We start from the raw sequence: 22,398 nt of genomic DNA on the forward strand, positions 1-22,398 counted from the left end.
TGATCTGTCTAAATGCTATTTCTGTTTCATTTTGACCATTCTTTCCTCTCCTGCCCACCAAGGAGTAGGATGGTTGTGTTCTGGAACTTTGTCTTCTCTGCACTCTGGATGATGGCTGTTCACTCCCAGCATCAGGTATTCTCTCCCCATAGATAACAGACGCCCAGGTATCTCTATCCCTGTTCTCTCTTCATCACTCCAGACCCACCTTCCCAAATGCGTTCTGAGATTCACCATCGTCTCCGCATTTCATTTCACTGGATGCCTGCTCTTCTTCCTGTGCCCTCTCTCTGTAGATGACCTCATCCTCCAGGTATGTGGGCACAATACCTGAGTCTTTTCTGTTACTTTCTATCTTTTCCTTTCCCTTGCTCTACATACCGTTCCAGATAACAGGATCTTTCTGTTCTTCTTTCACAGTATCCCTTTGTCCCTGCCTATCAATACTGCCTCAGTGAGGGCCTCAGGCCTTCTCCTGAGACCGAGTGCCTTCCATTCCACTCTCTGACCTCATTTCTGCACTCATAAACTGCCAGTGACACCCCAGTGCCCGGGGAATAAGGTTAGAACTGCTGAATGTGGCACTCAGCACTCTGATTTTTTACCAGCCTACCTTTGTGGATTTACCACCAAAACTGCTTAACCAAACCAATCAGAGCTATTCCTGGAACACGTGATTTTCCCCACTTGTGTATCCTGATCATTCCGAGCCACGAGAAGAGCACTCCAAAGGCTCGCCACCCGTCGCCCACCAGCCTGGGTCCCCGAGTCCGTGTGGTCAATTCCGTGTTCCTGGTGTAAGAGCGGATAAACTGTGCCGCAGCTAAGGCCACCCTGTCTCCTCACGTGCCAGTGTTGTCTTGTCAGGTCCATCCTTCCAGCATCTCTGCTTCTTATTACCATTTTTCCATCTCTAGTAGATAGTCTGCCAGCCTGCAAACATGCTGTTATTTCCTTTGTTGTAACACACTTCTGACACCGTTTGCCATCCACCTACCACTCCATGTCCCTCCTTTTTTATTATAGCTCTTGAACTTACTGCAACCAGGAATTTATCTCTACCACTTAATCCAATCTGCTTTTGTCAAGGTTACAAGTGACTTCCATGTAGCTAACCCCAAACATCACCTCTTGGTACTTATTGTATTTGGCTCGTTAGCAGCATTTACCTTTGTTGTTTATTTTGCTTCTTGTGACACTTTTTTCACATGGCTTCCAGGCCTCTACTCTCCTAGTTTCCTTCTTTCTTTATTCTATCCTCCTCCTTAAGCCTCCTTCGCTGCTTTCTCTTCTCCATAGCTTCTAATCGTTTTGCCCCCTAGCATCTAACTTTTGGAGTGCTTCCAGAGTTAATCCTTGTATCTCTTCTGTTTTCTACTTATTCTTATTCCCTAGAATATGCTTTAAATATTATTTAAATGTATTTAAAGTATCATGGCTTTAAATATTTATATAACTTGTGAATTTATTGTATCTCATTAGTTTTGAAGCCCACAATTTTACTCAGATCTTAGCATTTCTGAAATTAGGATGCATTTGTACAAGCAATTGAATGTGATAATTTAGTAATCTTTAACAAAATTTTTGGCACATAAAATAATGGTGTGTGTGTGTTACAATTGATGGCAATCTAGAATCCGTGAAACAGTGTATCCAGGCTAGACCTGCTTCCAGAATTATTTTGTATATCCACCTGCCTGCCCAATATCCAACATTCCACCCTCTCCCTTGAATATCAGATAAGAATTTCCAACTGAATCTGTTGAAAAGTGAGTTCCAAGCCTCAGCCCCACACCCGTTCCGGTTAGTGGCAACCTTGGCTTTCCATTTCCTCAGTGCAGACACCTTGGCGATGTCCCCCTCAACTCATCTTTCTCTCATAAGGTACATCTGCTCCATCAGCGTATCCTGTAGGCCCGGTGTACTCGGAATCCACCTGCTTATCACTTTCACTGCTACTGCCCTTGTCTCTCTTCTTGGACTGGAGAATAGCCTCCTCTTGTCTGTCGCTTTGAGCATAGGGGCCAAGGTGATCCTGTTATCCCTCTGCTCAAAAATTCTTCAGGGCTTTCATTACTCAGTAGAAGCCAAAATCTTTTCAGTGACCTGCAGGGCCTCCAGGACGTGGTCTTCCTTTACCTCTCGCTGACCTCGTCTCCTACTCTTTCCCATCCCACCGGCTCCCGTGGTGTCACCGGCACAGATAGGCCAGGCCACTCCCAGAGCAGGCTTTTCACTCACTCTTCCTGAGATGCTTTTCTTCCGGTCTGTTCCCGGGCCTCACTCAGACCCTTCTCTCAGGTCCTTGATCCGGCACAGCCTGCTCAGGAGGCCTTCCCAGTCCCCGTGTTCCAAAGTGTGACACACGCCTCTCTCACTCCCCGTCTTTGCTCGATTTATTCAACTCATGATCATCTAAACATCCTGTATTCGGACTATTTATCTTGCCTGCTACCTGGCTCCTCTCCTTGAATATAACAAGGATTTTTGTTTTGATTGCTACTGCTTCCCCAGCAACTAGGGCAATCCCTGGGCATTAGGTGTTCCAAAAAATATTGTGTGCGACTGTTCTTTTTTACCTTCTCCACTTCTTCATCTTTGTTGTTGTTGTTAAAATTCCACGTGGCCTTCAAAGCCTAGTTCAAATGCCATCACCTAAATCTTTCAGAATGTCTCCATCTGAAACCGTCTCTGCATCTGTGTTCTCACATCATTTTATATCTCCTTTAAAGAACACGTCAGCCCTGGCCGGGTGGCTCAGGTGGTTAGAGCCTTGTCCCAACATGCCAAGGTTGCGGGTTTGCTCCCCGGTCAGGGCATACACAGAAATCAGCCAATGAACGCATGAGTAAGTGGAACAACACATGGATGTCTCCGTCTGCCTGTCTGTCTCTCTGTCATAATTAATTAACTAAACATGTCATATTTACCCCCGTGGTTAATTTTTCCTTTATAAAATCCCAGTGCCGGCCCTGGAGAAATAACATACTAAATGAAGAAGATGGGTAGCAGAGTTGCTTTATATATTAGCTCTTCTAGTAAACTTTTTAAATGTCTGTTTATCAATACTTGATGTGCACAGAATTTCCAAATGCACGTCACAGACTGGTTCACTGCAGGCGGGCCGCAGTTACGTTTTGGTTGGTGCACAGGGCGTGGGTCTGCACAGTATTCTAAGTTGTTGTAGGCTACCAACACTTAAAAACTGGATAGTTTTACGTAAAAATCTCAGATGTTGGCTTTCCCTGGGAAACTGTGCTGTATCCGGCAGTGCCAGCCTTGCATGTTCACGTAACGACTATCAGCTAAACTTCAATAGGAACCATGACCCTAGATGTGAGACGTGCTCCCCGGTTCAGCGCAGTCCCTCTCTCTCTCTGTTGTCATTTCCGACACTGAGGGTCTAAGAACAGTTGCCATTGGTGGTGTGGTCTCCTTAATTGCTCTATGTTACCTTCCCTGTCCCTGCAGCTAGTTCAGTTTGCAGCCCCAGATTTAGAAGAATATATCTGTTTCTTTAAAATGACATTTAGGTGAATAAGCTATCACCTGAAGCTCAACTTGATTTCACTGAAGTGCTGACGCAGCTCCTTTGTTAATGTAATGTTGAACAAAACAGTGAATAACATTGTTCTAAATTTTATTTTTATTTGTTGTGTAGATGCTCCTCCTCCTACTTGGGAACAGCTAGAAAACGGGCTGGTTGCCGTGCGTACAGTGGTACATGGTCTGGTGGACTATATCCAGAACCACAGCAAGAAAGGAGCCGATCAACAGCAGGTGAGGGAGAGCTTGGAAACTCAGAAGTGAGCCACTGCGGGGGTGACTTCGCAGACACACACAGGCCAGCAAGGGGACAGGAACATTCTGAGACTCCGACTGCATGGGCAGCATGTTAGGTTAGCATGGTTAGCAGCCAGTTACTGGATTAGCCTAGTAGTTTTATGTGACAACATTGAAATGAAATAATTCTTGTTGGCCTGATGTTGGGCTGGAGTCACTTTTCTCAGTGGATGTAGCAGCATTTGATTCTGTGCTAAAGCTTATCCCATTTAAATTAAATTATTCTCTTTGGTTTCTGTAACATCTCTGTTTGACAGTAGGTATCACTTTTTCATGCTAATGCTACATCTCTCCAGTACTGTACATGTGTTTGTAAATGCTTTTTCTATATTAGTATTTTAACATTTTTCATTCATAATGTTTGTTAAACCAGTGGGCCAAATTTTCTCAAATATTTTTAAATGAAATATATGGCAGTGAAATAATAGGTCATGTAACTAGACTTTTTAACTTTACTCCCCAAAATTTTGTTTTGCTCAGGATTTATATTAGGCTTACTAGCTCTTTTATTTTGCAGTAGTAAACTTGAGAAATTAAAACCTTGTTATTAATTTATCTGACTCAGGTAAATGTTAACAGTAGGTTATCTGCTATTCTTAATCTTCTCTGAGGGGAAGAAATACTAAAACTGTCTTAAGTAGAAGGATACGGATGTAATTATCCTAGTCAACCTAACCACAGATCAGAGCTTTATTTTTTGATTCAGAAATAAATGAAGTTAAAACCTATTTTTTAACTCCCTGTTCCATTAGACATTATGAAGAATATGACAAAATTAGTAAGATTAACCTTAAATTCTGCCAATAAGTGATAAAAATGCATTAATTTTTCTTTCACTTACTGTCGTGTTTGATAACTTATTAACTCCCAAATCCACCGTCCTGCCTTCTCACTGAGTCGTAAGCAGTGAGTTTCATTTGTATCTTGGGAGATACGTTAAGTCCTTGATACAGCCTATGTGTCGAGACTTGCTTACCGAGTATTTTTCGGTTATAGGGCATAGTGTAGATTTGTGGTGTGTTATAAAGAAACATAATTATAGCCCTGGCTGGTGTGGATCAGTGGATTGAGCACCAGCCTGCGAACCCAAAGGTTCGATTCCCATTAGGGGCACGTGCCGGGGTTGCAGGCCAGGTCCTCCGGTTGGGAGCATGTGAAAGGCAACCATTTGATGTCTCTCTCCTTCTCTTTCTCCCTCCCTTGCCTTCTGTGTAAAAATAAATAAATCTTTTTTTTAAAAGAAACAGAATTATAAGTATACTATACTAAACAGTGTTCAAAACGAATACTAGAAGATAGTTTAAACATTTAAAAAGTCCTAGACTTCAGTGGTTTGTTCATTATAAAACCTGTAAAAAATATCATTGAGCCCTCCTGAGATTTAATAAAAAAAATTATGTGAGCCCTGGCCTGGTAGCTCAATTGGTTATAGAGTATCATCCCGCTACACTAAGGTCGCGGGTTCAATCCTCAGTCAGGGCACATACTAGAATCAACCAATGAATGCAAGAATGGGTGACCAACAAATATCTATCTATTTACTATCCAGCTACCTATCTATCTATGATCTACCTACCTACCTGCCTACCTCTACCTCTACCTCTACCTCTCTCCTTCCCTGGCCTCCCTCCCTCTCTTGGTACGTGTTTGAGAACATACCAGGATATCTGGTCTGCATTCTCTTTAATGAACTGATTCTGGGACTCTCTGAAACCAGACAGAACGACTTTCCAGCGCTTTTGTTCTGGGCAGTCTGGTATGTGTGTGAAGCAGTCAGTCTGAATTGTTCGTCTAGATTATCAGGGTCCTAAAATGGCAGTGAAAGTTTTCCATTTTTTTTTTTCATGTCTAATGTTTTAATTTTGGACTTAGCCTCCACAGCATAGCAAATACAAAACATACATGTGTCGAGATATGAAGCAGAGAGGAGGATGCCCTCGTGGGGCCAGCTGTACATTTGCACACTCCCAGGAGGAACTGGAAAAGTAAGTGCAAAAAGTCATTGAACTCAGCCTTCTAATAGGAGAAGGTAGAGTTATGAAGTAGAGTAACTTGCCGCCATGGAGAAATACAAGAAGAGTAGGTGTATTCTCTTCAATGAACAGGAAATGTTTAGAAAATAATACATGAGACGGAATTTTTAAAAAGAAAATTGAAGCAGTCTTTTCAGCTTTCATTTCATCGTGCCTAAAAATAGGAAGCTATTTCTGGTTAATTAAATCTAGAATTGAGTCATTCTCACTACCAAAATAGAGATGAAAATTCTGAGAATTTTCATCAGTTTTCACTGACTAATTTTAACTAATTGAGTAATGTATCACCAATGGAAAAATGGCCGCTTTGCTCTATTAAAGAAATTGTTTAATTTCCAGGTTGAGTTTCACAGATATCATTCAAATTTCAAGGACCACATAATTCCAATGATGTTAAATTTTCCAGCACATAGTAGAAAGAAAGAAAAACTTCTAAATTTTTTAATAAAATCAGTAATACTGAGTTTGACAAATAGTATAATTAAACTACAAATTTATCTCACATAGTAACACTTTTAAAATTCTAAATATTAAACTTGGAATTCAATAATACATTAAAATAGACGCCATGGCTTACTGCAAAGGTAGCACAATATTAGTTACTATAAGTTACAGAAGAAATACCTTGTGATCATATCCAAAGATGCCAAAAGGCATTTGAATAAAATCCAATGTCCGTGATAGATCAAAATCCCTTATTAGAACAAAAATATCATAGGTACTTCCTCAACATTATATCTTACAAGCCAGCATGATAACATCATGCTTAATTAGTAAATGTGAGATTCAGTCTCATTTAAGAGTAAAGCAAACTTCTGTACTAGTAAACAGTTATTTAATATTCTAGTAGCAAATGTATGTGAACAAGAGAGTAAATCAGTCTTAAATTATTTCACAGAGCAATTTAAGAAAAGCACTGGAAGCTAAGAAATGAGACTTTGCACTGACTGGCGTGGCTCAGTTGCTTGGGCATCGATTCCTGTCAGGGCACATGCCTGGGTTGCAGGTTCGATCCCTGTTCAGGGTGTGTGTGAGAGGCGACCAGTCGATGTTTCTCTCTCACACTGATGTTTCTCTCCGTCTCTTTCTCCCTCCCTTCCCCTTTCTCTAAAAGAATAAATAAATGAAATATTTAACAAAAAAGAAAGGAGACTTTAGTAAGATTGCAAATCAAAAAAATTTTTTTGATGAATTGCTGTCATATAAACCAGTAAAGTGAAATTAAAGATTCCTTTTGCATTAACAACAACGAAAAGATATGAAATTAAAAAATATAAAAAGTATTCAGGACCTATATGAATTGAATTAGTAGACTAGCTGGGAATATAAGGAAAGAATTGGATAAAAGAAGAAGAATACTATATTTTTAGATAAGACTGGGAATTATGAAGGCTTTATTTTCTCTGAAAGAGTAAATTCACTGAAATCCCAATTAGAATCTTCACATGATGATTTTTAGGACCTAATGAAATCATTTATTTGGAAGATTATGCAAATAGTCAAGGACATTCTGAAAAAAGAGACTAGACTAATATCTAGATTAATAACTATTAGGCTGTATTATGAGCTAAAGTGTATACAGGCTATAGTATTAGCATAGATTAATGAAATAGAATAGAAAATCTAGAGAGAGTTCCAGATACATGTTGGGATGTGGCATGTGTGTTAAAGGTGGCATTTCACACCAATTAGAGAAAAGTGGGTGGACTATCTGCTGTCCATTTGAAGAATAATAGCTGGGTTCTTACCGTTACACCAAAATGAATTCTAAATATATCAGAAATTTAGATATTTAAGAAGGAAGCCATAGAATACTTAGAGACTTCTGTTATTACGTAATTGCACGGCAGGAAAGGGTTTTGAGGAGTGACAGCCCAGCGCCCATAAAGGAGAAGACTGGTAAGTTTGATTACATAAAAATTAAAAGCTAAGATACGGCCTACGCACCACAATTAAAAGAAAAAAGATTAATGGGGAAATAATATACAAAAGCTGATATCCCTGACATAGAATGAGCTCTTAAAAATCTGTAAGAAAGAAAAGCCAGTAGATAGATGGGACATGAACACAAATGAGCAAAAAGCAGTGGAATGCTGATCACCAGTAAACATGTGAAGCTTCTGCTCCCCTGCACTCCCTGCTAAAGAAAGCAGATAAAAACAAAAGTCGGTGTTCTTGAACTAACAGTTAACAAAGACTGATGCTACCCAGTGTTTGATGAGATACTAAAGAAAGACACTATCAGTAGGGGTGGTAATTAATTGTTTTGGAGCATTAAAATAGTTTCTCATATGCATACATGAGACTGATTCTGCTTCCGGGTACTCACACAGGGTGCAAATACATGTACGTAATTATCTGTCACTACATTGTTTTAATAGCAAAAAATTAGGAATAACTTAGAACGTACTGACATAAAGGAATAGCCAAGATTATGAAGTGGAGGGGGAAAAATTACTAGGCAATCATATATGACCCTATTTCTGCAAACAATAATCTTATGTACGTATGAATATTAAGGAAGTGCATGGAAGAATCTGTATGATTACATACTGAACTGTTAAGAGTGGTTTCCCCCAGAAGTTTGTCACATATGGAAAATATTTGAAAAAATAGCATTACTGTCTTGGGGTTTGTGTTTGAAATTTTTTTGAATGTGCTAGGTGCAAATAGATTTGCTTTCATTGTCGAGGAGCAAGGATGCCAGCATCTGAGGGCTTCATTCTTTCCTGTGGTTAGATTCAGCGTCTACACGCCTTTTACACCAAAGCGTGTGTTCAGATTTAGGCATTATTCTCCATTGTTTCCATGAACCCAGTTTTGAAATAATTTCAGCTTTATGTGGGTACACAAAACATCAGTATCTCTGAATCAGATCTGATACAAATTACAATTCTCGATTATTTAAATATTTTAATGGAACAAATAGTAAATTTTTCTCAGTGCACATTGGCTTTTTGTCTTATTCTTCATTTATAATATAGGCTTACAGTATCCCAAGACATTTGAGGGGAACCTAAAATTTTGCCGAAAACTGTCTTCTAAAGGTTTTTCTACCCCTTCCTCCCCTAAGTTTCAGGAAGAGAAATTTCAAATACAACCTAGCTATATTCATGCAAATATTGGCATGATTTGTAATGTTACAAATATTATGAGGAATTTTATACTTCGTGTGTCTTACTGAAGATTTTACAGAATAGATACAAATATACTGCGCACATGCACATGTGCTCAGAGTGATGCTAACGTCAGTGTTGGAAGAGAATTTCTAGAAAATCATGTACTTGGAATCTTTAACTTTTGTATCTGTTTCTTAGGACATTTGTATCATTGGTTTTGCTTTTGTAATTTTGGTTATGGTGTGTGCCTTTGATTTTTATGCAGATTCCGTAAGATGAACAAACGCCTAGTTCCCCGAAGACCCCTGAGCGCCTCTTTGGGTCAGCTGAATGAAGTGGGCCTGCCTGCGGCAGCCGGCCTCCCAGACGAAGGCGCCGTGGATCTGCCTGGCAGAAAGCCCCCGGCTCTGCCCAATGGAATCGTGTCAGCGGGGAACACGGTCGCGCAGCTGATTCCACGAGGGACGGACCCCAGCTACGAGTCCAGTCTGAAACCAGGAAAGACAGATCATCTGAGCAGCAGCGCCCCTGGGTCCCCTCCCGACCTGTATGTCATTGCCCTCACTTGTATTTTAAAGTTTCTTTTTTTTTAAAGATATTTATGTATTTATTTATTTTCAGAGAGAGGGGAAGGGTGGGAGAAAGAGAGGGAGAGACACATCAATGTGTGGTTGCTTTTCGCATGCCTGCAACTAGGGACCTGGCCCGTAACCCAGGCATGTGCCCTTACTGGGAATTGAACCGGCAACCCTTTGGTTCTCAGGCCAGTGCTCAGTCCACTGAGCCATACCAGCCAGGGCTAAAGTCTCTTCTTTATAAATGTAAAATAGAGTGAAGGAAGAATAATCAGTGTTTAATTCATTTTTTGGCCATTTTGTTGTTTTTTTATTTCTATTTTTTTGTGTTACTGATTTTTTAAGAAATTTAGCATAGGTGAGATAAGATGAAAGTTTGTAAATTTTGTAGAAGGAATGACTATTGGAAGAAAATCCTTTCCCAAATTGTGGCGATTTATTTTTTTACATTTAACAATCTGTACAATTGAAGACCTTAGGTTTGACTTGCAGAATTTTATTTCTGTAGGCTAGAATCTGTCCCCAAGAGCATTCCTGCCCTAGCTGTGAACCCACACCCTGTACCTCCAAGGGGACCAGCAGACCTGCCTCCCATGCCCGTCACCAAACCGCTTCAGATGGTGCCGCGGGGCTCTCAGCTGTACCCAGCGCAGCAGGGGGATGTCTACTACCAGGACCCTCGAGGGGCGGCTCCGCCCTTTGAACCCGCGCCTTATCAGCAGGGTAATGACCTTTCCTTTACTGCACTCACTGTTCGTAGGACTTAGGAATGAGTCTGGGTAGGGGGGTCATATTTGCAGTAGCCTCCTTAAGGTAAGTGTACTTTTTAATCGTTTGGAAAAAACAGATCTTGTGATCAACTAAATAGTATAAAATAAATGAAGTAGCAAAGCTATAAAGCTGTTATATATTAAATATATTCGTATATTTATGGAAATAACAAGTCGTCCATGTAGACAATGGAGATTTGCTAAGGCAGTATATATTTTCCTGACCAAAATTTTCTTCAAGCATGAAAAATATTTTCCATGTTATGGTGGGTATCAATTAAGTAGGCACAGTATATTTTTCTTCCTTTCAGTTACCACCTAATAGTTTTCTGGGTGCTATCATACACATGAAAAGTGCAACGTACATAGAGAGAGTTTGTAGCGTGGAATCAGAGTTAGTGAAGAAGAGGAAACTCGGTGGGCAAGCGCATGTGTACGTACAGGTGTGCACAGGAGACAGTTCGGGTCTGGTTCCAGACCGCCGTAAAGTGAGTCACACGAATTTTTGGTTTCCCGGTGTACATAAAAGTGGTGTTTACACTGTACTGTTGTCTATTAATGTGCGCAACAGCATTATGTCTAAAAAATACTACACACATCTTAACTGAAAATACTTTATCGGTAAAAACTGCTAACCGTCAACTGGGCCCGTTGGAAAACTAGCACCAGTAGACGTGCTCCCAGGGTTGCCACAGACCTTCGATTTTTAAAAATGCAGTTATTGCGAAGTGCAGTAGACAAAATGCAAGCTATCGAAGTACGCCTGTATACACTGTACACGGGTCGAAAGTTAGGTGTTCATTGTGTTGCTTAGTGTTCGTGCGGTAGCAGTAACTGCAAGCCTCGGGAGCTCACTGAGAGCTTGAGAAATTAAAGAGACTTTATGGAAGAATGCCCCAAATACAGGGCTTGGGAAGAGAAGGGTTTACTAGTGGATTGAAAGAATGAGACTAGAGTCAGTAAGGAGTAAGGAGACTATTGTTGATGCAGGTGTGAGTGTTGAGGTCTCAATTAGTATGGTGGGAAAGAAGAGTCGGGATTTTGATACATTTGAAAAATTAGCCAGTTTTAATGATAATACTAGGTGTAGAGAATGAAGGACAGTAGATGACTGACATTTCACATATACAGTTTGAAAAAAATAAACACCAAATTTTTTTTGTCCCCACCCAAGGACGTGCTTACTGATTTTAGAGAGGGGAAGAGAGGAGGGGAGAGAGAGACAGGGAGAAAAACATCAGTGTAAGAGAGAAACATGGATCGATTGCCTCCCACGTGCTCCCTAGCCAGGGTCTGAACCTGCAGCCTTGGCTTGTGCCCTGACTGAGAATCAAACCCGCGACCTTTTGGTTTATGGGATATTCTCCAACCAACTGAGCCACACCGGCCAGGGCAAACACTCAACTTTTCAACTGAAGTGTTGGATCTCTGTGTCAGAAACAGTATAAGGCTATTACTTTGTTGAAGTGACTTTCAATACAATGTACCAGTTAAGGTTCAATATTTAGCAGAAAGAGGTTTAATGCAGGAAGTTCAGGTGTTTATAAAATCAGTGGGAGGTGCAGGAAAAGCAGGCTTAAGCCAGGCCTTCAGCAGCACTTCCCAGCACTAGCTGCCGAAAGAACCTGTTACAGTGAAGAGGCAGCAGGAGTGGGAAACTTCTGTTTTACCTGCTAGCTCCAGGATCGCGTCACATGCGGCAGAAATCTGGAAATTGGGACGCTGCTGGCATAGCTGTTGCCGCCGCTCTGGAGCAACACAGTAGCTGCTAGGTCCGCGCCGGGTCTCTTTCCGGCTGACACAGTTGCACCTTCCGAACTCACGCGAGGGAGTGGTTTGTGCAAGCTAAACTTCAGGGAAGGGTAGTTTTTGCTTTCCAATGTTTGCGCTGTGTTGGGGCAAACCTGAAAGACAGTCAAACAATTGAGAGAGCCAATCTACTATTGCAGATTACAAACCAGGCTAGTTTTTTCAATAACTTTTAAGAACAATTTTTACATGTTATTTTTCATAAAGCTAACCTGAGTGAATAAGCAGAGAGGAAAACATGTAACGAAATCGGTGGGTGGTTGATTCTCTCGTGTTCAAATACTTTCATAGGCAGAGTCTCATATACAAAACTGGATGGGCCCATTGTTGCTTTTCTGTAATACACAGGTATGTACTACACTGTGCCACACTGCGTGTCCCGCTTCGTGCGACCTCCACCATCTGCTCCTGAGCCCGCACCTCCCTACCTGGATCATTACCCACCCTACCTTCAGGATCGCGTCATAAACCCTCCGTATGGCACACAGCCACACCAGTACCCGCCCATGTACCCGCCGCACTGTGATGGCCGTCGAGTATACCCGGCTCAGTCTTATCCCAGAGAGGAGCTCTTCCGAGAAAGTTCTATTGAGATTCCGCCTCCAGCAGTACCGTCCTACATACCAGAATCCAGAGAGAGATACCAGCAGGTGGAAGGTTACTATCCCGTGGCTCCTCATCCCACACAGATCAGACCGTCGTACATCAGAGTATGCTGTGTTTTGTTCTTCCTACCTCATAGATTTAATTTGATTATCGCTTAGAGTGACTTTTTTTTTTTTTAATGAGAAAGCATGCTTTTATTTTTCATCTTATCATCATTTGGGTAGGGTTTGTTTTTTTTTAATGCTCACCCAAGGACATATATATTGGTTTTCAGAGACAGAAAAAGGGAGGGGGGCTGCGGAGAGAGAAATGTTGATATGAGAGAAAAACAGATCAGTTGCTTCTAGCACACGCCCCAACCAGGGATCAAACCCGCAACCAAATGTGCACCCTGACCAGGAATTGAACCCACAAACTTTTGGTACATGAGATGATGCTCTAACCAACTGAGCCACCCAACCAGGGCTTATTTTTTTTTTGGGGGGGGGGCGTGTTTTTAAAGATTTTATTTACTTTTAGAGAGGAGGGAAGGGAGCAAGAAAGAGGGGGACAGAAACATGTGAGAGATACATCAGTAGGTTGCCTCTCACATGCCCCCAACTGGGGACCTGGCCCGCAACCCAGGCATGTGCCCTGACTGGGAGTTGAACCAGCAACCTTTCAATTGGCAGTCCAGCACTCAATCCGCTGAGTCACACCAGCCAGGGTTGTTTCGTTTTGTTTTTTAAATTAAACTATTAAAGGGAAAAAATTTTCTATCCCACTCTCACTAATAATCCTTCTTAGTTTCTGAACTTTAGTTGGTTTTATTAACAGTTCTAGATTGATTTGGAAATTATGGTCTCTGACCAAGAAAAACAACTTAAATTTAACTCTTTGGTAAATCCTGGGTATTGGGGAGGGGGGCTTGTTTTGCTTTGATTCTTGGTATTTCTAAATGTTAAGATGAGTATACAAGCTGCTGCTTATTTAAAATATGTGCTAAATGAATTAATGTGTTCTGAAATTCTTTTTCAGTTTTTACTAATGTTTGCATTTGCAGGAGACTCCCTATAGCCGGCTTCCTCCTCCTCCCCAGCCCCATCCCAGTCTAGATGAGCTACATCGAAGACGAAAGGAAATAATGGCCCAGCTGGAGGAAAGGAAGGTCATCTCTCCACCGCCTTTTGCACCCTCGCCAACATTGCCTCCGCCCTTCCACCCAGAGGAAGTAAGCACAGCATTTTTCGTCTCACTTGCCCCCCTCTCCTCTACCAGTGGCTTGCCATGGCCTGTTGAAGTGATCTTCACCTGGTCTTAAGATTATGAACATATTTTCCTGTTTTTTTTTCTAAAAGGTTTACTATTTTACTTCCCATTTAGACCTACAGTCTATCTAGAATTGATTTTTTATTCTAGTGTGTTAGGAGTCAAGGTCCATTTTCCCCCCAAAGGATATCTCATTGACTCAGCACCATGCAGGGAAAAGACCCTCTTTCCTCAGCCCCCTGCAGTCACCTTCATCATAATCAGGTCACCTTCGTTATGGCGAGGTGACTGTGTGTGTTTCAGGACTCATGCTCCATTTCTCTGACATGTCCCGTGTCCCTACACCAACAGCACATCGTCTGAGTGTAGTGTTACAATATGTCTTAATACATAGTGATGTTTGTTCTTCACGTTTGCCTCCGCTGTTCTTGGTCCTTGAAATATCCAGACACATTTCAGAATCATCATTTTGTTGTCCACAAAAAAATCTTTAGTTTTTTTTTTTAATCCTCACCCAAAGATGTTTCTTGATCTTAGAGAGAGAAAGAGAAACATTAGTGGGTTGCCTCCTGTATGTGCCCTGACTAGGGATTGAACCCACAGCCTAGGTGTGTACCCTGACCAGGAATCAAACCCGTCACGTTTTGGTATATGGGATGATGCTCTACTCAGCTGAGCCACCCGGCCAGGGCTATCTGCTTGCTCAGCTTCTACTAGGGTTACACTGACTCTGGATCTGTGCTGTTTAGTATGGAGCCACCAGCCACATGGCTAGTGAGTGCTTAAAGTGTGGCTGGTCCACCCAAAGTACATGTGCTATAAGCGTACAATATACACTGGGTCTGAAGATGTAACACCCCCACAAGTAAAATACTCCATTAATATATATCTGCTAATTGCACGTTAAAATGATAATGCTTTGGCTATATTAGCTTTAAAAATACTTCTTTTTATTTGTTTAATGTGGCTACTAGAGATTTTTAAATTATGTGTACAGGTCTCATATTTCCATTAAACAGTGTTGCTTTAGAGCCATTTGGGGAGAATGGCATCTTTTTAATACTGAGTCTCCAAGGACATGGTCTTCCCCCACTTACTTGGATCTTCTTTAATTTCTCTCAGTAAGATCGTATGTCATAGTTTTCCGTTGTGCACATCTTTCATTAAACTCCTAGATATCTGATTTTTTAAGCTATTTTAAATAGAATCCTTCTCTTATAATATAGAGAAGATACATTATATTGGCCCTTATATTCAATAGCCTTGCTAAATTTCCTTATTAATCTTAGTATTTGTTGGTGGATTACCCTGGGTTTTCCATGCACACAGTCATATCCTTTGTGAATAATGTCCACTTGGCTTTCTGCTTTTTTGTTTTCAATCTTGTGTCTCTTTTTTTTCTCACCTTGTGATAGCTAGCCCTCCAGAAGAGTGCTGGACTTATTTGCAGTCTTTGAACGAATGTGAATGGAGCTCTTAGTAATTCATTATATTTGCCGTAGGGGTTCTCGTAAACAATTTTTATCAGATTAATGAAATTCCCTCTCCTTAGTTTGTTTTTATTTTTATAAATGAGATATGCCAAAGATTTATTTGAATAATGGGGAAAGTAGCAGGATGGTAAAGTTGACGGAGAGAATAGGAGAGAGAGGCTATGTAGTAGTGCAAGGCAGGAAAGAAAGACCACAGATACAAAGTTACTAGAATAAGCTGATTAATGCACTGCAGGGCGATAAGCTGTGATTTGGGGGGTCATCTTCTGTGTGTTTCGACAGGACACTGCCGATGTGAGTGCTATTATCTTTTTAATGTCTACAGCATCTGTAGTGGTCTTCATTATTCCACCTGTGATAGTAGTAATCATTCTTCTCAGTCTCGCTAGGGATTCATCCATTTTGTCTTTTCAAAAAAACAAACAGCTCTTTGTTGATCTTATTTATTTATTTTGGTTTGTTGATTGTACACACGGTCTCATTTATTGTGTGTATATATATATTTTTTTAAGTCAGTCAGGTTTTCTTGGCATTGTTGCAGTTGATGTTATGTAAGGAAAATGTCTCCCATCCTTTATGTGTAGAATTATAGTTCTAAACGACACTGGTGTCTGACAAATTATAAATAACAGGCAATAAAAAGTACAGTGCATCATATGACATACAATAAACAGTAAGCTTTTGGGTCTGTGAAAGTGATCTACTAAATAAAAGTTGTTCACGTATCTAGCTTTCCTATCGAAACACTTTGGATGAATTATCCATAGCAACGTGATTCATTAGTAACCTCATAGTATCTTCTGTTAATATACTTGTACTAGAAAGGTATAAACATCACGTGCCTTTGAAAACTGTTTATCAGAGGCATCCTAGGACCTTGTTATGCCGTTCAGTTTTGTAAGAAATAAGGGAAGTGACAGGACGCTGTGAAAAGTGAGCTAATTATGGAATCAGACATCTTTGAGGTTTAGCTGTGTCACTCAGCATGTGATCTTCTGAAAGCTACTTAGCCTCCCTGACCCCTGAGGCTCGGGTTTCCCATGTGTAAATTGAGCACAGTGAAGCCTGCTCATAGCGAGGCGGTGCAGATCAAGTGGGGCATAAGGCACGTGGCCCAGCGCAGGCACTCGGTAAATAATAACAGTTCCTGCCGCACAAAGCTTTATACAGTTGACCCTTGAACAACATGGGGGGTGGGGGCACCCAAAAATTTGAGTATAACTTTTGACCCCCTAAAAACTTTACTGCTATATAGTCGTCCCTCGGTATCTGGGGGGATTGGTTCCAGCACATGCCCGCATGTCAAATCGGTGGGTGTTCGAGTTCCTTACATAAAATGGCATAGAACAATGCATACAGTCGGCCCCCCGCACCCGCAGGTGCAGAGCCTGGGAGTACAAGGGCCAACCGTACATTTATTGAACAGTAGCCATGTGTCGTGGGTCTGAGCAGTTGAAACCCATGTCATTCATGGGCCAGCTGTGTTTATACTTCAGTTCTGATTATAAACAACGTGCATAGAGTTGTATCAACTTTGTACATTTTAAACGTACATAACAAATTCCTCCAAAACCCATTTTGCACATCACTGTCAATTTATTAGATATTTCAACTTTCCTGTGCAGGGACTAACATATTATCTTTAACAGTATCGTTTAGTAATTTATCTTGAGGTTTTGTATGTGTTTCGTATGTCAATATATGAATTTATCTCATTCTTTTTAACAGCTGCATAATACATTAGGGTTGGGGGGGACACACTCTTCAGTAGGTCATGTCTCTAAAAAGCTAGCTGTTCTACACAAAGTCTGGAAGTGGAGGAGAAATGAAAAAGGATACGGAATTTTAAAACTAGAAGTAGAACCAAGCAAAAGCAAAGAGATATTAACCCTAGAAACAGGCGTTGTGGTTGAAAATGAGTGATATTTGGAAGTATTAGGCCCCGTGTCACACGGAAGACCAATACTGAGGACTCAGAAAAAAGAAGTTTGTCTTAGATGGGGGGAGACCCAGAACTACTTACGTGTTCCAGTAGCCCTAGGGTGTCGGTGTCTGTCTGTGGTGACGTGAAAGCAACGCGAAAGCCTAGGCACTGCCTGGGACCGGAGGGGCCGTGGGGAGGCCGCCTGTGCTGCTCTGCGTGGACTCGAGGGGCACAGGAGACAGTGTCACACAGGCACTGTGACAACTCAGAGCACTGCCCAAACGCACACGGTAGACCTGGAGTGGCTGTTGCGTCATTACATAACTTCCGAACCCATCTTGAGAAGACAGAATTAGGCGTCTTTCATTCTCACTTTGTTGAGTCAACCTCAGGACCAGAATTCTTTCAAGATGTGAATTATTACTGTTACAGAGATTTCAGTAAAAAAGTTATTACATCGTCGTAGGGAACATTAAAAACAGTTGTCATGCTCTTGTTTCCCTGGAATGTTAGTGAGAGAAACATTGAGGGGAGTTGTCAGCACCACCAGGGCCTGGTATGTATTTTTGTAGTCTACAAAAATCTGTGACAGATCAAGTAACTGTCAGGTGTCGTTTCAGCATGATGTCCCACGAAATTTCTGCTTTCTCTGTGTTGTTTACTCATAGACCCATTTCCTATTTGTTTTCTCCCCCTCCCCACCCCGCCCAATCTGCAGTTTTTGGATGAAGACTTGAAGGCTGGGAAATACAAAGGAAATGATTATAGCCAGTACTCTCCCTGGTCATGTGACACCATCGGCTCCTACATTGGAACCAAAGATGCAAAACCCAAAGATGTTGTGGCAGCGGGGAGCACGGAAATGATGGTATGTGTGATAACTAAGCCATAATTAAAACAAGTCAAGATCAACCAAGTAAATTATGCCCCATTATAGTGTAGACACAAATGAGGTTTGCTTAAGAGTTTCAGGCTAACCTTGGCTGGGGTGGCTCAGTGGATTGAGCGCCGACATGGGAACCAAAGGGTTGCTGGTTCCATTCTGGGCCAGGGCACCCGCCTGGGTTGTGGGCCAGGTCCCCAGTAGGGGGCGTGTGAGAGGCGACGATTGATGTTTCTCTCAGGCATTGATGTTTCGCTCCCTCTCTTTCTCCCTCCTTTCCCCTCTCTCTAAAAATAAGTAAAATCTTTTTTTTAAAAAAGTTTCATGCTATATTCTGTGCTGTGCAACTGAATTACATTTACACTGTACTATTTTGGTTTTTTTCAGATTTAAATCAAAATATTTTAATACTTATCTAGACAGAGAGCATTTATTATATTTCTGTGCAGGTAGCAGTTAACCCAGCAGCCTCTTAGACCCCAAATAAGGTTATTTTGCATACCTAATCAAGGTCTCGAACTTCTTGTCCAAGTGAATTATAACTCTCTCACATCTCTGAAGTGTAAACAGCAAAGTTGCATCTAGTGAGCAGAAGTATGAGAGTCGGAGTTGGAGCTACGTAGCCTCGAGCGAGCCGTGGTATCCTGGGATGCGGCGCTGAGCTGTTCTGTTTGTTAACAAAGAACAGTGTGACACCAGTGTATCTGATACCCGGTATCAGATACACTGTATAGCTTAAAGTATATCACTGGTTCATCCCAATTGTTTCTTTACTTTTTAAAGAAATAAAGCCTTACAAAAGTAGTTAAACCCTCCTGTCTATATCCCCTAATCTCCTTCCCCCGCCCTGTCCCTGGAGGTAATTTCTCGTTTCACTTGTCAGAGTGTGGAGAGTAAAGGGGTGAGAGACCAGCGACTGGACCATCAGAGAAGAGCTGCCGAAACCAGTGATGACGACCTCATCCCGTTTGGAGACCGGCCAACAGTCTCACGGTTTGGCGCCATCTCTCGAACCTCCAAAACAATGTACCAGGGTGCTGGCCCATTGCAGGGGATGGCGCCTCAGGGAGCTCCCACAAAATCTATGAACATGTCAGGTAAGACCCTCAGGGGTGAGCTGCTATGGAGGGCTCACATCGGTGACCCCCAGCACCATCCCTACCACCCACTCACTGTCACTGCCATCCGTAACCGTCACGACAGCCTCCCTCAGGCTCCTCCATGGACCTGTCCCTGGAGAAAGGTCATTGCACCCCACGGAATTCAGGGCACAGACCAAAACTAAATGTCTGTGTGTGAAGATTGCCTCTCTTTCAATAGCTCCATTGCTTTTTATTAAAATAATACATTATCATTTTTTTAAAATGTAGTCAGAGAAAGGTTACAAAGACTGATGTTTCACTGGGGGGAGAAAACCAAACATCAGTGCCCTGTTACCACATTGGTGGAGATCTTTCCAGAGAGCTACGCGCGCAGTACGCAGGGGCCTTTCGGGGCGAGCCTGCGCGGGGTACCGCGCCTGTGAACTAGGGTGCATGCGTGTAGCGGGCCGCTCTCTTACAGACTACAGTCCCTACGGAGCCCACGGCGGCTGGGGCGGCGCTCCCTACTCCCCTCACCAGAGCGCACCTTCTCAGGCACACTTCAGTGAGAGGTACGAGTCGCTCCTTTTGCTCCCCCAGACCTTTACAGTTTTGCTGCTTTTCCTCTTATTTTTTTCTGGCCGGTAATTTTTTAATAAAATTTTTCGTGTATTCCATGCTTTATTTTCCACCAAAGGGAGAGAATATCCATGTCAGAAGTGGCCAGTCATGGAAAACCCCTTCCGTCTGCCGACAGGGAGCAGCTACGACTAGAACTGCAGCAACTAAACCATCAAATCAGCCAGCAGACCCAGCTGCGTGGACTGGAGGTACCAGCCCGTAGATAGGTTCTTATTCCAGTTTTTGAAAGGTGCTCCAAGAGATTTTAAAAGGAGGATTTCTTGAGGTACTATGAATGCAAAACTTTAAGGTCTGCTTTTTAAGAGTTAGGATGTGTGTCCATTCTTCAAAGAATGTAAGTACTTAGAGTTTAGTTCTGGGACAGTGGGAAACTTAGGATTTTGTTACCCGAGAACAAAAGACAGGTGATCTGGATTTTCCCAATAGGAACTTCTCAACGTGTGCCTTAGCTTAAGATTGGTTTTTGATTTTTCATACTTCTTTACCTTTTAAAAATTTCTCTTATTTCCTTTAATTCCCAGCATTTATTTGTATATCTTTTAAAAATAGAAGCTTAGATCTTTGCCCTTAAAAAACAGTCTCTGTATAATAATAGCACCTTCATTAACGTAGTTCTTTCAGTTTACAAATTACTGTCCCATTAGTGGACCCTCACCATGTCCCTGACGGCAGGTCAGGCAGGTAGCATTGTTCCCCTTTTTGGGTGAGGTTTATTAGTTTCACAGAGGTTGCAACGTGAGCCCTGATCTTCAAACTCCAAATCCCGCTAACTCGTGGCTTTTCGTCTTAGTTGAAATTTCTAAACCCATTTTATGTCCCAAAAGAATAACAGCATCATTTGGAATCTTGCCACATATTTAACGTCATTCTGGTTAAAGGTCATTGCCCTTAATGAGGTTTCATTGAAATAAACTACAGGATGTATCAGAGAAATTCAGTAAATGAAGGGAACAATGTACATTTCTAGTTGGCTTCTCTAAGAGCAACTTATACCTAAGGTTAAATTGCTGCTCACTAAGTTTAAGTCCCCTATTTTTCTTTTCGAATGGTACTCAAAGAAAGAGACGGGACCTCTGAGTTGTGTTGTGTTCATTGTGAATACCTGAGTGATAAGCTGCTTGTGGCTGTGGTCTGGAATGGGGCCTGGCCGCTCTGCTCGTGGTGTGAAGCGTGTTGAGCTATGTGTGTGCTTGGCTTCATGCACTAGGCTGTTAGTAATAGGCTGCTGTTGCAGAGGGAGGCGAACACCCTGGCCAGCCAGTCACAGCCCCCACCACCACCCCCAAAATGGCCTGGAATGATCTCAAGTGAGCAGTTGAGCTTGGAACTGCATCAGGTGGAGCGGGAAATCGGGAAGCGAACCCGGGAACTGAGTATGGTGAGTGTCGTGGTGGGAAAAGAGGGGGAAGGTGACAGGAAAGCTTCTTTGTAGTTGTGTCACAGAACTCACAGCTCCAGAGTTCTAGAATCTTCCAGAATAATCGAATAATCACCCCAAGCACTTCAACGAGTGCTTCCATCCTATTTTATCATTCCTCTCCTCATTCCCTTTTGATTTGAGCGTGTTCTTTGTCTTTGGGTTCTGCATTACAAAAACTGTTTAGGGAAAACGAGGTAGTTAAATATATTTGGCTTTTTCTAAGTCATCCTTTACGTGGGATATTTCCATGTTAACTTGAGACATTCCCCTCATTGTGCAGCTTAGGTAGTGAGCAAGTGGGCTTTACTCTATTTTTACTTCTGTTTCTCTGAGTCTGCCTGTGTCTTTAGTCATTTTACAAAACTAGATGATTTCTGTACCATCAGTTTGTATCACCTGTGTTTGGTCTCTCTTCACTAGCACCATTAAATAGAAGCTAACTGAATTTATTTCCTTCCCTTTCAAAGGAGAACCAGTGTTCTCTGGACATGAAAAGCAAACTGAATACAAGTAAACAAGCAGAAAATGGACAACCGGAACCCCAAAATAAGGTTCCAGCTGAGGACCTTCCATTGACATTCAGGTAAAGAAAGGGACGTTTTCATGGTCATATATTACCCAGTCATGACAGAAATACCCTTAGAAATATGATTTGGTGTTTAAAATATCATTCTGTATAGATTGAGGAAAGAATATTTTTACTTAAATTTAGGAGTTATAAAACTTATTTTAGAACAGATCCAATGTTGAATTATCTGTTAAGACCTAAGTGAAATTTTCTGGTTACGTTTCTTTCTTCCTCTGGTTTTACATTTATTTGAAACCAATGTTTACATTTTGATGTACACCTTTGCAGTCTTTTTGAAGTGGGCATTGAGCTTCTTTCAGAACTCACCCATCCACGCATGACCCCGCACCCCTGGTTTTCATTTGGTCTGTCCCACATCATCT

The 22,398-nt window shown here is 41.7% G+C and overlaps 1 protein-coding gene across 2 annotated transcripts in view; it reads left to right on the top strand.

Annotated features, from left to right (window-relative positions):
• The window catches only part of RC3H1 (ring finger and CCCH-type domains 1), a 66,537-nt gene that overhangs the window by 38,388 nt on the left and 5,751 nt on the right, over positions 1-22,398 (top strand). For both annotated transcript variants that reach the window (XM_053914582.2, XM_053914581.2), the window contains exons 8-19: positions 3,662-3,780; positions 5,716-5,828; positions 9,261-9,542; positions 10,079-10,293; positions 12,498-12,859; positions 13,798-13,965; positions 18,139-18,288; positions 19,187-19,400; positions 19,867-19,957; positions 20,083-20,215; positions 21,262-21,405; positions 21,915-22,030. In XM_053914582.2, the coding sequence (XP_053770557.1) occupies positions 3,662-3,780; positions 5,716-5,828; positions 9,261-9,542; positions 10,079-10,293; positions 12,498-12,859; positions 13,798-13,965; positions 18,139-18,288; positions 19,187-19,400; positions 19,867-19,957; positions 20,083-20,215; positions 21,262-21,405; positions 21,915-22,030 (2,107 nt within the window). The remainder of the gene's footprint in view (positions 1-3,661; positions 3,781-5,715; positions 5,829-9,260; positions 9,543-10,078; positions 10,294-12,497; positions 12,860-13,797; positions 13,966-18,138; positions 18,289-19,186; positions 19,401-19,866; positions 19,958-20,082; positions 20,216-21,261; positions 21,406-21,914; positions 22,031-22,398) is intronic.

The sequence above is a fragment of the Desmodus rotundus genome, chromosome 12, assembly GCF_022682495.2.
Source record: "Desmodus rotundus isolate HL8 chromosome 12, HLdesRot8A.1, whole genome shotgun sequence".
In the NCBI taxonomy this organism is placed as follows: domain Eukaryota; kingdom Metazoa; phylum Chordata; class Mammalia; order Chiroptera; family Phyllostomidae; genus Desmodus; species Desmodus rotundus.